The sequence below is a fragment of the Papaver somniferum genome, chromosome 7 (assembly GCF_003573695.1).
Source record: "Papaver somniferum cultivar HN1 chromosome 7, ASM357369v1, whole genome shotgun sequence".
NCBI classification, from domain to species: Eukaryota; Viridiplantae; Streptophyta; class Magnoliopsida; order Ranunculales; family Papaveraceae; genus Papaver; species Papaver somniferum.
Genome location: NC_039364.1, coordinates 2,692,418 through 2,704,843, shown reverse-complemented (window position 1 = coordinate 2,704,843; position 12,426 = coordinate 2,692,418). Strand labels below are relative to the sequence as shown.

At 33.2% G+C, this 12,426-nt stretch overlaps 1 protein-coding gene across 1 annotated transcript; it reads right to left on the bottom strand.

The window, feature by feature from the left end:
- Window positions 1–10,232: 10,232 nt before the first annotated feature.
- Window positions 10,233–11,703, bottom strand: LOC113294501. Its single transcript, XM_026542897.1, has 2 exons — window positions 11,070–11,703; window positions 10,233–10,966 (listed from the first exon to the last, which is right to left on the bottom strand). The coding sequence occupies exons 1-2, from the start codon at window positions 11,481–11,483 to the stop codon at window positions 10,472–10,474; spliced, it is 909 nt and encodes a 302-aa protein (XP_026398682.1). The 5' UTR covers window positions 11,484–11,703; the 3' UTR covers window positions 10,233–10,471.
- Between the last annotated feature and the right edge of the window lie 723 nt (window positions 11,704–12,426).

Genomic DNA, 12,426 nt, shown 5'->3' with positions numbered 1-12,426 from the left:
TCGATATCTATGGAAACGACTTGCGTGAGATCTAACCAAAGCCCTGGCATCCATGTACGAGGAGAACCTTACGTGTATCTATAGTTCATCTCTTACTCTCTGAGTAGTAGTTGTGTATAAGTTGAGCCTTCGATACCTGGTTCTTTCTTTAACTTAGGGTGGGGTTTATAGACTTCTCTTAGGAATTGAGAAGCACAAATAAAATTGATCTATATAGTTAAACATGTACTTTAGAGTAGTTATCCTTCCAATGATATAATTTAAAGATTTCAATTGTACTCAATTTTCTGCTACCATTTGTATATCATACTTACCTTGACCGATTATCATAAACTCAATAAAATTTAATACAATTTTATTTCATTCCGTCAAAATAATTAGGTAATGCTCGATATGACTGATTAGATGACTAAAATCATCTAATTTATTTTAATCATAGTCAATAAAGTTAGTAGATCACACTTTCCTTGACTAATTATCAAATAAACTCAATACAATTTAACTCTGTTTTACTTAATTCTATCAATACAACTAGATTAGTCAACATTACTGGATCATACTCGCAATGATTGATAATCAACAAATCAATCCATCTGTACTCAATTCTATATAATTTCATCAAAATCTCCAAATAATAGTCAAATATACTCCATATATATGATTGTTTTATCCATTGATTTTCATCTAGTTCAATCCAATTGTGCTCAATTTTCATCCAACATTACTAGATCATACTCATCTTGACAAATTATCAAAAAATATGATCTAATTGAATTTAACTTCACATAATTTCATCAAAGTCGCTAAATCATAGTCATGATGACTGAATATAATCACCATAATTGATTTATCTATGTATTGGTCATGACTGGTTATCAATAAATCCTATCCAGTTGTATTCAGTTTTGCATAATTTTATCTAAATTTATAAATAGTTACCATGAATGAATATACTCACTCTATACAGGTTAGCTAGTCGAACCGTCTGGTTCACATAGTTCAACCAGACAGTCCAACGGGTTCGGGAGTTTGTTATAATATTATATTTTACATGATAAAAAGTATTGTTACCAAAAATACATTCTAAATTACGCGTTGTGTATTTTTTTTGTCACCATAAAGAATTTTTTGCGTCAATATTTCAGTAATCACTGAAATCATGAACTGCGGTGAAGTTATAGTGTCAACGAAATGACTAAAGCGACAAAATTTAGTTCGTTACAAATGTTATTTCTTGTGATGTTTATAAGTTGTTACTATAAAAAATATTTGCAACCAAACAAGCTGATGGTCACTAAAAATAAATATAGTGTCAAGCTGTTAGTTTCGTCACTATAAAATTAGTTAGTGACAAATTAATTTTGTCAATATAAATTTTTCTTTTGTAACGAAATTTATAGATTATCACGTAAAAGATTTTATGTCAATTTTTCATCATCATCACAATAGAATTAAATGGTGACAAAAATATATAATCACAAAAAATTTATTAGTGACTAGACATTATTTTGTCTCTAAACGAGGTCACTAAAAGCTTATGAGTGACGAAACCCAAGTCTCGTCGCAGAAAATCTAACAACAGCGACAAAATTTATCTTGGTCACAATAACTAAGCTTCAGCAATGAAATTTTCTTTGTCGCAAAAACTATCAAAGCCATGTTTTCTTGTAGTGTTAAAAATTCTATATCAATCAAACTTCATATTAAAAATATGAAAAATTGATTTGCGTGTTGATATTCCACTTTACGATGGGAGTGTCGATGTTGAAAAATTGGATCATTGGGTAGAAAGTATGGAGGCTTATTTTTCTTTCTTTGAGGATGGATCAAAGGAAAAGGTTGCCTTCGCGGTATTGAAGCTACAAAAGCATGCTCTAATATGGTGAAAAGCTTATCAAAGACAAAACCTAGGTAAGGGATCACTGTCGTGGAAAAGATTCAAGGAAGTAGTAATGAAACAGCTTACCTACTTCGTGTAACAGTTCTTCTTTGAGCATGTGTGGAAGCATTTTGGTTTACCTACTTCAATTATTTCTGATAAGGATAGTCAGTTCCTTAGTCATTTTTGGGATTCTTTATGGAAGATGATGGGCACTAGGTTGAAGAAGAGTACAACTTTTCATACTCAAACAAAGAGATAGACTGAAATGGTCAAACCGTACTATGGTTCACATGTTAATGGGATATATTCCAAGCATCCAAAAACTTGGGATGAGAGTCTGACATATCTTCAATTTTCTTTCAATATATTAGTTCACAGATATTTGGGGAAATTTTCCTTCCATACGTGTTATGGTTACTTACCACCTGGCCCTTTCGACCTAGTATTTTCTAGCGACACCTCATTGAGGTTGGGATAGTGTGTGTGTATATGTGTGTGTGTGTGTGTGGGGGGGGGGGGGGGGGGTAGGCACCGTATTTCTTGGAAAACTTATTTCAGATTCACGCGATTGTTGAAGCACAATTAAATAAGTCACGTTCCAAATACAAAGCAAAATTAACATGACAAACATCTAGTGCCTTGTAATTTCGGTGTTGGTGACTTGGTAAGGTTAAATTATGTAAAGAACGATTGAAGGGGGAGGGTAAGAAATTGAATCCATTGATATATGTATCGTTTCGTATTCTCGATCTGATTGGTGACAACGCCTTTCTTCTGGATTTCCCACCTTATCTAGGAATGTACTTGGTTATTAATGTAGAATACTTGAAGTTGTTTGAGCCACCATTACTAGATGATGATGGAGAGGACTCTATCATCTTACCACGTGTGGAGGACTTATAATTTTATAAGGATAAAACACTTAAGAAATACTGCGTATTAGAGCGAAGAGTGACCAAAACACGACAAGGGGAGAAAGAAGCTTTTTCTAATCGAATGTATAGGCCAAAGTCCCAGCAAGGCCAAGTGGTTCAACAAGGAAAAAGGAAGTCTCGAGTTCTCTAACCTTCATTTTCAACTTTCACAGGAGTTCAAGTTCTTAAAGGGAGGTCCCATGATACAGGTGCATCCCTACTCCTTTAGGGAACTTAGTAAACCTCAATCTAAGTTGAGGGTAGAATCATATATTAGGAAGGAGTCTCTATGTAGGAAGAAATTCTAATTTAGGGATAAGTATGAATTGGGTAGTATTCTTAGTTTAGGAAATAAATTCCTAAGAGGTTTGGTTTTCCTTGTCGGCTAAGTACGATGGAAAGCTATATATAGGGAGGATTCGCTTATAGCTAAAACACATATGTTATTGTCGAAACAAGCTTAGCAAACAGTTAACAAACACTTTAAGGTTATCCACTATTTAGAGAGATTGTAAGTGTAACAAAGAGAAAATTGTAATAATTTTCTTGTTCATAATCTAAGGAAGATAATTTCTTCGAATTTGGTTTATGGTGTTTTTTGTTTTATAGTTATTCGTCTATTATTATTCTAAAAATAATCACCAAGGTAGAGAGATCATACATACCACGAATCACCATCATTTTGAGATGCTATGTATTTTTCATCTTATATTTGCTCGAAAATAACTACTGCATATATTCATCCTTTTGTTTCTCCTCTTTCAACCGCATACTCTATATCCATTTTTTCTTTGTATAAAATTCCTTTTCACAAGGTCATTGTTAAACACCGTTCTGATTGTTGAATAACTTTCTCATAAAAAACTAAACTTCACGAGGTATGGTTTACATACAGGTTGCGGGGCCTCCATTGGGGTCATAACGGACTTAATTTGTGCTGCTCAAAAAGAAAACACAGCCGATATTCTTTCATATGAGGTACCCTCCTTACCTTACTTTTTTATGTGAGGATCTTCAATTTAGTATGGTAGATATTCTGTCATATGAGGTACCCTCCTTACCTTTCTTTCTTATGTGAGGGTCTTCAATTTAGTATTGTATTATTATTACCTTAGCACTCTCCGTTTATTTGTAGCAACAAAAAAGTGACATCCATTGTCAAAAGCTTAAGAAGAATAAGAGACCTTGTGTTGATGACAGTAGACAAGCTGTTGGAACAATTATTGAAGTATGCCTGCAACATAATCAAACAAAAAACAAACAAACAATTATTATGGCTGAGTCACGGACTAGGTCGCTTTCTTTAAGACGTTTCGCGGCTCTTTCCAAGATGGTGCAAGCAGTTCTTCAATGGCGCGTCGTCCCCAGGATAAAACAGCTGAAATCAGTATCTCTTTCACAATCACTCTTGCACGGTGAGAGGATGTGAAACTTCTACACTTCATTCTTGCTCAGAAACTCTTTAAAAAAAAACAAGGATGATCACACACTTGTTTTTTCTTTCTCACAAACCATTCATTTTTATTTGAAAACCCAAGAGACATAAAAGAAACTCTCTTACTAAAAAAAGTTTCAACAACTATTCAAGTTCTTTTTAGCACCGAAACATAAATGAAAAACTCTCTCATAAGAAAATGTTCTACAACTCCTCTAACACTTTTCATAAAAAAAAATTGATTTTATTTTAATATCCAAGGAAATAAATATGAGTAAATGAAGGACATTATTAAGATGTTAATTAGCTTCATTATCCCACTCAATTTGAAAATGGTTTTTGGCATTAAAACAAAATAAATTCATTCTTTTAGGAAATGAATAATGGTCACATTAACACCATTTAATTGTGAGAATAACATTTGGAAATTAATTAATGTTTTTAAAACATATATCTCAACAATCCCCCACTTATATATGTGAGTTTATCAAGAGTACTCCTGAAAGTACCCCACTCTGAAAAGATATATAAACATCATTAAGAGTTTATAATTTTAAAATTAAAATTAAACTCAACCTTTTTCTTGCTTCAGGATGTCATGCCGTGGGATGAATTCTTCAAAAGCATGATTCTCAAATCTCTATATCATTTATCATTTCGTCTAGTCCTTTTGAACCTATTTCTAGGTTGGGTATCCATCATAGATGACTCAATCTCAATGGGAATCAACCTCATCCCTAAGATGTATTCACATCTTCTTATCAATCCTTTCGTCAAAGGGCTAATGAAAGCTCTTTCCAGACACTATATAATCCATTCTCATAACATCAACTCTTGTATTTGTCATTCTCAATTCTTGCAATAACCGCGGTACTATCACATTGGATTAATATGTCTTTTCCTCTACCCACTATAGACGATCGAATCACTTCATCCCTTAAAGGATTCAACTGAAAGGATGTCCAATCAGCTTCGCAATATCCTTAAAGGATTGCAGTAAACATTTAGATAGTGTATTTCTAGGTGTAAGGTGTGTTTGAAACACCTCATAACCTTCTCAAAATTCTACCAATTTTCCATACTAGGATTGGTAAATATGAATATAAAACTCCCACTACGGAGGTAATATAATAAACCCTCGCTATGAAAAATACTTATATATAGTCAATCACGTAGCAAAGAAACATACTGAGCTACCATACTCATGTCTAGTGCAATCACACACAATCTCAAAAGCATAAACACTAAACCAAATGAGTGAAAACTATTTTACGGTCAGACTATATATATTTTTATCTCTTTTAAAATTCTATTTTCATTGAAATGAAATATATCCAAAGAAAAAATTTATATTTAACAACATACACCATCTTCATTCAAGTCTTTCATGTCAAATAGTAAACTAAGCATGTTCTCAATTTCATTTTCATCCTATAAGTTAGAAAAAAAATTCAACAAATCACCTATGCATACAAAAATAAGAGTATTGTGCATTTCACTTTCATCAATTCTGAAATCATCCGAATGAATCAAGTAAACAGTTTATTTATTTTAAATTGTTTTAAAGTTGTTTTCATAATATAAACGATAAATTATATAACTTATATGCATTCTTTTATGGTAGAAGCTACACCGTTTTCCATGCTTGGTTTACATATATTCTCATCTTTGACTTACACAAAAGTATCTATTTCTGCTTATGACTATAAAAAATCATATATCGTAGAAACAAGATCAACAAAACAAGCATGTAAGTTAATTTAGAGACAAGAATGCAAGTGTCAACAATTTTCTGTTTGCTTGTCTAAAGATAATAGGTTCACGAGTTTATTTTTTCAAAGATTAAATTTTTAAAGATCAAAGTTACTTTCTATGAGAAGTTATCTTTCAAATTATAAGCAACAAAATATTCATGACTAAATTTTAGTCTCACTATAAATATGATTTTCTAGGTTCATTCTTAATGAATTCCTTGTCACCTTCATTTTTCTAGATTCTCTAATTTAAACCAAAGTTGGTAAAACACAAGGTATAGAATCCCCACTATTTTTTGACTCAAACAAGAGTTTCAAAACAATATCCAAAGTTCAAAAAATTATGAAAGCTAATGAACTTATGATCTAAATCCAAAACGTTTTACACAATATAAAGGATAAAAATTCAAACAATTTTCTTGAAGAGAACATTTCCTAATTCACTACTCAAAAAATCATATTTGATATCAACACAAGCTATTCGAAGCAGCAAACATGTTTTATAAAATTCTCGAATATTTTATTTCATCCAATTGCAAGTTGCGTAAGATTTTAAAGTGTACATGCTTTTATGAGTTAGGTAACATTACATACATGTTACTCAAAGAATTCATCAAGTTTATAAGAAAATATAACATGCTCATATTCATCACTAACTCATTGATTTATTAAAAAGCATGAAAACATCTCATATTTCGAATATTGAAAATTCAATTTATGTTATGATAAAATTGCACTATTATGCTCAAACATTTTATCTACACCATATCATTTGTAGTATTGCAATGATCAAATTCAACAAATTTATAATCTCAATATAGGAGGAAACAAGATTGTTTCTCATTTCGGAAGTATGAACATTTTAATAAAATTGTTCTTCCCGAAGTAAACTTTGAAACCATGCCAATACCGAAAATCCTAGTGATGTGAGTATATCTCAACACCACTTTCTTTCAAACAAGTTGGTTCAAATTTCGAACCATAACCTATCAAAACAAACATGGTGTAAAACACCAATATATACCAACCTCTCACCGTATCCACAATTCACATTAACGTAGCTTGAAAAGCGTTGTTAATAATATTTGATATCCTTGCAATACCGTGCAACAATACTAAATAAATTCATAATCAATATTAAGTTCATTTCTTGGTGAGAGTTGATATTCACATTGGTTTTGACTAGGTTTCAAAATATTTCGGTTTTGGGCTCGTATAGAATTCCATCTCATAAGTTCCAAACTTATATGAGTCACATGTTTATTGTCATACACAATAATTCTCAATATCTTGTTTCCCTAAAATTTATTCTAAGATTGAACAATCAATTTAGAATGCGATTATTTGATCACTACAATTACTACAAATAGTTCATCAAACATACCTCAATTTCATTTAAAGCTCAATTGGTTATAAATCATTTTCCATTCTCTGTGCACCAACAAAGAAATCAGCAGCCTCATTGCTCCTTACATCGATTAATCTCCCACAATTTTTATTTCATTGGGAAATAAATACTTGATTAAATAAGTGAACTTTCACCTGTCACAATCATGTACATGTGAGCATTTGAAACCAAAAAATATGCAAGGTATGCACTCATATAATTACTTAAAATTCAAATGAAACATATCACTTCAATTTTCTCTTAAATTTCAAACAAAAATTCAATGTTATCTAGTTATAAAATCGTACATATAATTATAACTTTCTACTAGCATATTATCAAACACATATGGTGCATTAGTTTGATTTCTATCAATAATCTTCCTTTTCATTACGAAAACGATAACATAAAGAAATAAAAATCCAAACATATTTTTAATATAATTTATTACATTTCTCCAATCTCAAGTATCATGTCCCCTATTTTAGATAGACATATACAACGATTTTGAAATTACCACATCTCTCAATTTAAAACTTCAAATTGGATTTTGAAGATTAATTCCTGATCTATGAGCTTCATGTTATGCTATTTCAAAATATCTACACAAAGATTAGCAAAAACGAATTCATTTAGCAATAAATTTCTGCCCGACAGAATTTTTCATATACGTTGTTTAGTATTCTAAAATACTTTTAGTGCTTCAAAAATTCTGAATTTCGGCGTGGATTATCCTAATGATGTTTAGTATATCAAGTAAAAATTTCTAGACCGAATTCATTTTCATGTAGGAGATAAAGAATAAAGCTCAAAAACATGTTCAAAAATATTTGTTTATCATCAATAACATTTTTCTATGTTAGGTTTTCATGATGAAAAATATCATCCATAATATAATCCTAGTCCATCAAAATTAGATATAAAATTAACTTTAGGTACCGGGTTACCTAAAATCTCAAGCATCATGTTCAATCGCTAAATTAAAATTACACCGGTTATAATTCTATAAAATAAAACAAAACAAAACAAACAATGATACTTATCGTTTAGCAATAGTTTTTCTTTTGATTTCCATTACAGAATAAACGTCTTAAAATTGTTGGAACAATTGCTGAAGTATGCCTGCAAAATAATCAAACAAAAAACAAACAAAACATTATTATGGCTGAGTCGCGGACTAGGTCACTTTCTTTAAGACGTTTTGCGGCTCTGCCCAAGATTGTGCAAGCAGTTCAACCGAGATCAGTATCTCTTTCACAATCACTGTTGCACGGTGAGAGTATGTGAAACTTCTACACTTCGTTTTTGCTCAGAAACTCTTTAGAAAAACCAAGGATGATCACACACTTTTTTTTTCTTTCTCACAAACCATTCATTTTTTCTTTGAAAACCCAAGAGACATAAAATAAACTCTCTCACTAAAAAATGTTTCAACAACTCTTCAAGTTCTTTTTAGCACCGAAACATAAATAAAAAAAAATCTCTCATAAGAAAATGTTCTACAACTCCTCTAACACTTTTCATAAAAAAAAATTGATTTTATTTTAATAGCCAAGGAAATAAATATGAGTAAATGAAGGACATTATTAAGATGTTAATTAGCTTCATTAACCCACTCAATTTGAAAACGGTTTTTAGCATTAAAACAAAATAAATTCATTCTTTTAAGGAAAAGAATAATGGTCACATTATAACCATTTAATTGTGAGAATAACATTTGAAAATTAATTAATGTTTTTAAAACATATATCTCAACATAAGTTATCATCCCAAACCTAATGATCGGTTCGGGGTTCCTCGCCGACCTTGTGTCAGGTTGCGATCGATTGGGCCTCCTTATTGTTATTATGAGAATGTCTCAAGTGCTCTCAAAGATGTCTGGCCCATAATTTTAAGCTTTTTATTTGATATTCAACCTGAGTTTGTTGATTCCAAGTTCTTCTCTGCCGCAGCAAGATTTGAGAGGCTAGGTAACTCGTTTCAAGTCCATACCGTTGGTTATCACCTTCAGTTCTAAAAAAGATGTATTTGAATGGTATGAATGTGCTCTCTCTTTTCTCTGGGATTGGGGGTGCTGAAGTTGCTTTAGATTGCTTAGGAATTAGATTAAAAAAATGTTGTCTCAGTTGAAATTCTAGAATCATGTTGAAAAATACTCCGCAATTGGTGGGAATCGACATATCAAAGAGGAAACTTAATTCAAATTCATGATGTGCGAGAACTAAACAATAGCAAGCTAGAAACTTTGATAAATGATTTGTGTGGGTTTGATCTTATTATCAGGTGGAAGCCCTTGCAACAATTTAAGTGGCAATAATAGGAAAAGCAAAGTTGGCCTGGACGGTGATCTTATTCTTGGATTATGTTGGCGTTTTAAAACAGGTCAAGACTATAATGGCCGGTATTTCAAGGGTGAAGAAGTAGAATCTAATTCAACTTCTACATGGATTTTATCAAGATGAATATACAAGTTGTAGGCTCTGATTTCATTTGTACCAGACCTTTTGTTTTCTGAATTCTATATTTTAGCATGCTTTATGTTCTTAAATTGATTATTACTTGTAATAATTGCTATCCAGATCATAGGTTCTCTTTTCTCAACTCGTATTGCAGTAACAAAACAGTTTATTAGGTTTCTTCTTATATCTTTGTTTAAACTTGACCCTGACAGAAAAATGAAATGGTTTGTTCATGGAGTCTATGTTAAACCATGTACCTGCTTCCTAGAAAGTCTGACAAAGAGGCACTTTATCTGGCCAAGTTAAACATGAATGCCAATTTAGATTTACCTCAAAAATTGCTGGACAATCTTGCCGGAAATAACATGATGCTGCCTGTAATCTATTCCACTCAGATGCACAGCGAGATTGCACGCTGCCTAAGAAGTTCTACTTTATTTGTATTCGAATGAAGCATTTGTTACATCAATCTTGTATTGCTGTATGAAATCATCCAGACAATTACAAACCCAATTTGAGGGTATTAAATCATATCAACTACTCTCCTTTAAAACTGTTCATATCTATGTACATTCCCCCACTGCTTCTTTCTCCCAAATCCGCGCAGCACCACCGTCACGGCCTTGTTCTAATTGCGAATTCATTGACCAAGTAACCATGAGTACTTGAGCTGCAAATCCGCGCTTTCGCCAAAACACTTGGCTCTAGCCAAGCAGAAGTGAGTGCAGAACCCAAGTGATGACCCAACTCTACATGTTTTCAGAATATAACAAGATGATGCAGATTCAACTCCTCTCCCTTGGATAACCACCCCCCATGTCTTCGTGCTACTGCTGCCACCGCCACTCATATCAGAAGCGGCAATTACGTCACTTTCATCCTCCTCGCCACCGTCATTCTCCTCAACCTTTAGCTGTTCAACCAAGATAATACCATCAGGTACAGGACTCCCTTCTTCCCATCTCTTTGTAACACCATTCCAACTCTCCGCGTCAGCTTTTGTTTTCTCAAGCACTGGTTCCGCAGCAGCAGTAGACGCAGAATTAGATCCAATTGATGAAATTCCCCCAACTCCTTTACTTATTGATGAGTAAATATGAACCAGTAGCGGAGCCTCTCCTATGTTCTTCACAATCTGTTCAATACAACAAATCAATCAAATCACAAATCCAAATCCAACCACTGAAATTCATCAATCAACTGAAGAACAAGATTAAGAAGCTTTAAAGAATTTATACCTCAGGAACTGAAAATGTCATCCACTCATCAAGCTTGTCAGCAGAGATTGGAGCAGAAGGTACCTTCTCTTCATCCTCGTCCTCATCTGCATACACTCCAACCTTGATTTCTCTGACAACTTCTGCTGCTTCATTATTCTGTATCTGTTGATTCTCCTTCTTCTTCATTTCTGTTCCAAAAACAGTATCCAAGTAAGCTGTTGTTGTAGATGCAGAGCAATTAGTCACTACTGATCCCCTGTGATGATTATTCAAAACCGAACATCTTTGTATACTGAGTCTCTTCTGCTTCTGCTGATTGAATTTGAGATGATGATTCTGAAAATGAAGGCAAGTACAAGATGAAGATGAGGATTCAATAGATGATTTCAGAATCGAACCTCCACATCTGATTCCTAAAGAAGAAGAAGCCATTTGATTCGATTGTTTTTTGTCTTCTAGAAATCAATCAATCAAAAAAAACCCAATTTCAATTTCCAATCCCTTGATTTTGATTTGATGAAATCTCTCCTTTCCGAAAATCAACTTCTGAATTCTGAAGAAGAAGAATTCCTAAGGAGGTAAAGGAATTGAAATAAATCTTCTTCTTCGGAATTCGTCGTCATCTTCATTTCTGTTCTCTTTTTCTAGGAGGATTCGGATTTTGACTGAGAAATCCGATGTGGCGGGGAGCATTCCTTGTACGCATCCTTCCACGTTCCGGCACGCGCTTTTCTTGCACTTGATTCATGTGGTACACGTTTCGGCAATCGCTGCCTTTAAATATACAAGTGCTAAACGTAGGCTTGTACGTATGGTCTTTGCGGTTTCGGTTCTCTTATCTACACATCAAATGATTTTTCTTCGTGGTATTGGGTGATATTGGCATTGTATCGGGTTTTTTGATATACGGGTAAAACTATGCTCGGTGAAAGTAAAAAAAGTGCTGTCATGACCTGTAGTAGGATTGTCATGGCTTGCCCCTTGAATGAAATTAAAGTTACTGTCATTACAAATTGCATTAAAAATATCTCGTGGGAGATTCGAAGGATTGAAACTCCTCTCCCAAGCTTTGCCGGACCGTCAGCAGGATCGGTCCCTCTCTTTCGGGTGTGAACTCCTTCCAAGGAGAAAAAACTCTTTGACATGTGTAAGAGTTTTTTTAGAATAGGAACGCATTGACAATCTATATCTAAATTAGTTCCTTTGATGTAGTCCATAACTTTGCTATTGTCCCCTTCAAGGATGATGTTTTGGAGACCTTGTTGTCTTGCCCATTTGGTGGCCTCTAATGCTGCCATCACTACTGAGTTTGCTACTGTTGAGTTGCAACCTGCTCCCTGCACCGTACCTGAACAGTTACGATACAGATATCCCA

What these genes read in the sequence shown, in the direction of transcription:
- LOC113294501 (XM_026542897.1), bottom strand. Translation starts at nt 11,483, where the DNA reads ATGGCTTCTTCTTCTTTAGGAATCAGATGTGGAGGTTCGATTCTGAAA. An exon ending in TGACATTTTCAGTTCCTGAG is followed by an intron (nt 10,967 to 11,069) that starts GTATAAATTCTT and finishes TGTATTGAACAG; the next exon opens with ATTGTGAAGAACATAGGAGA.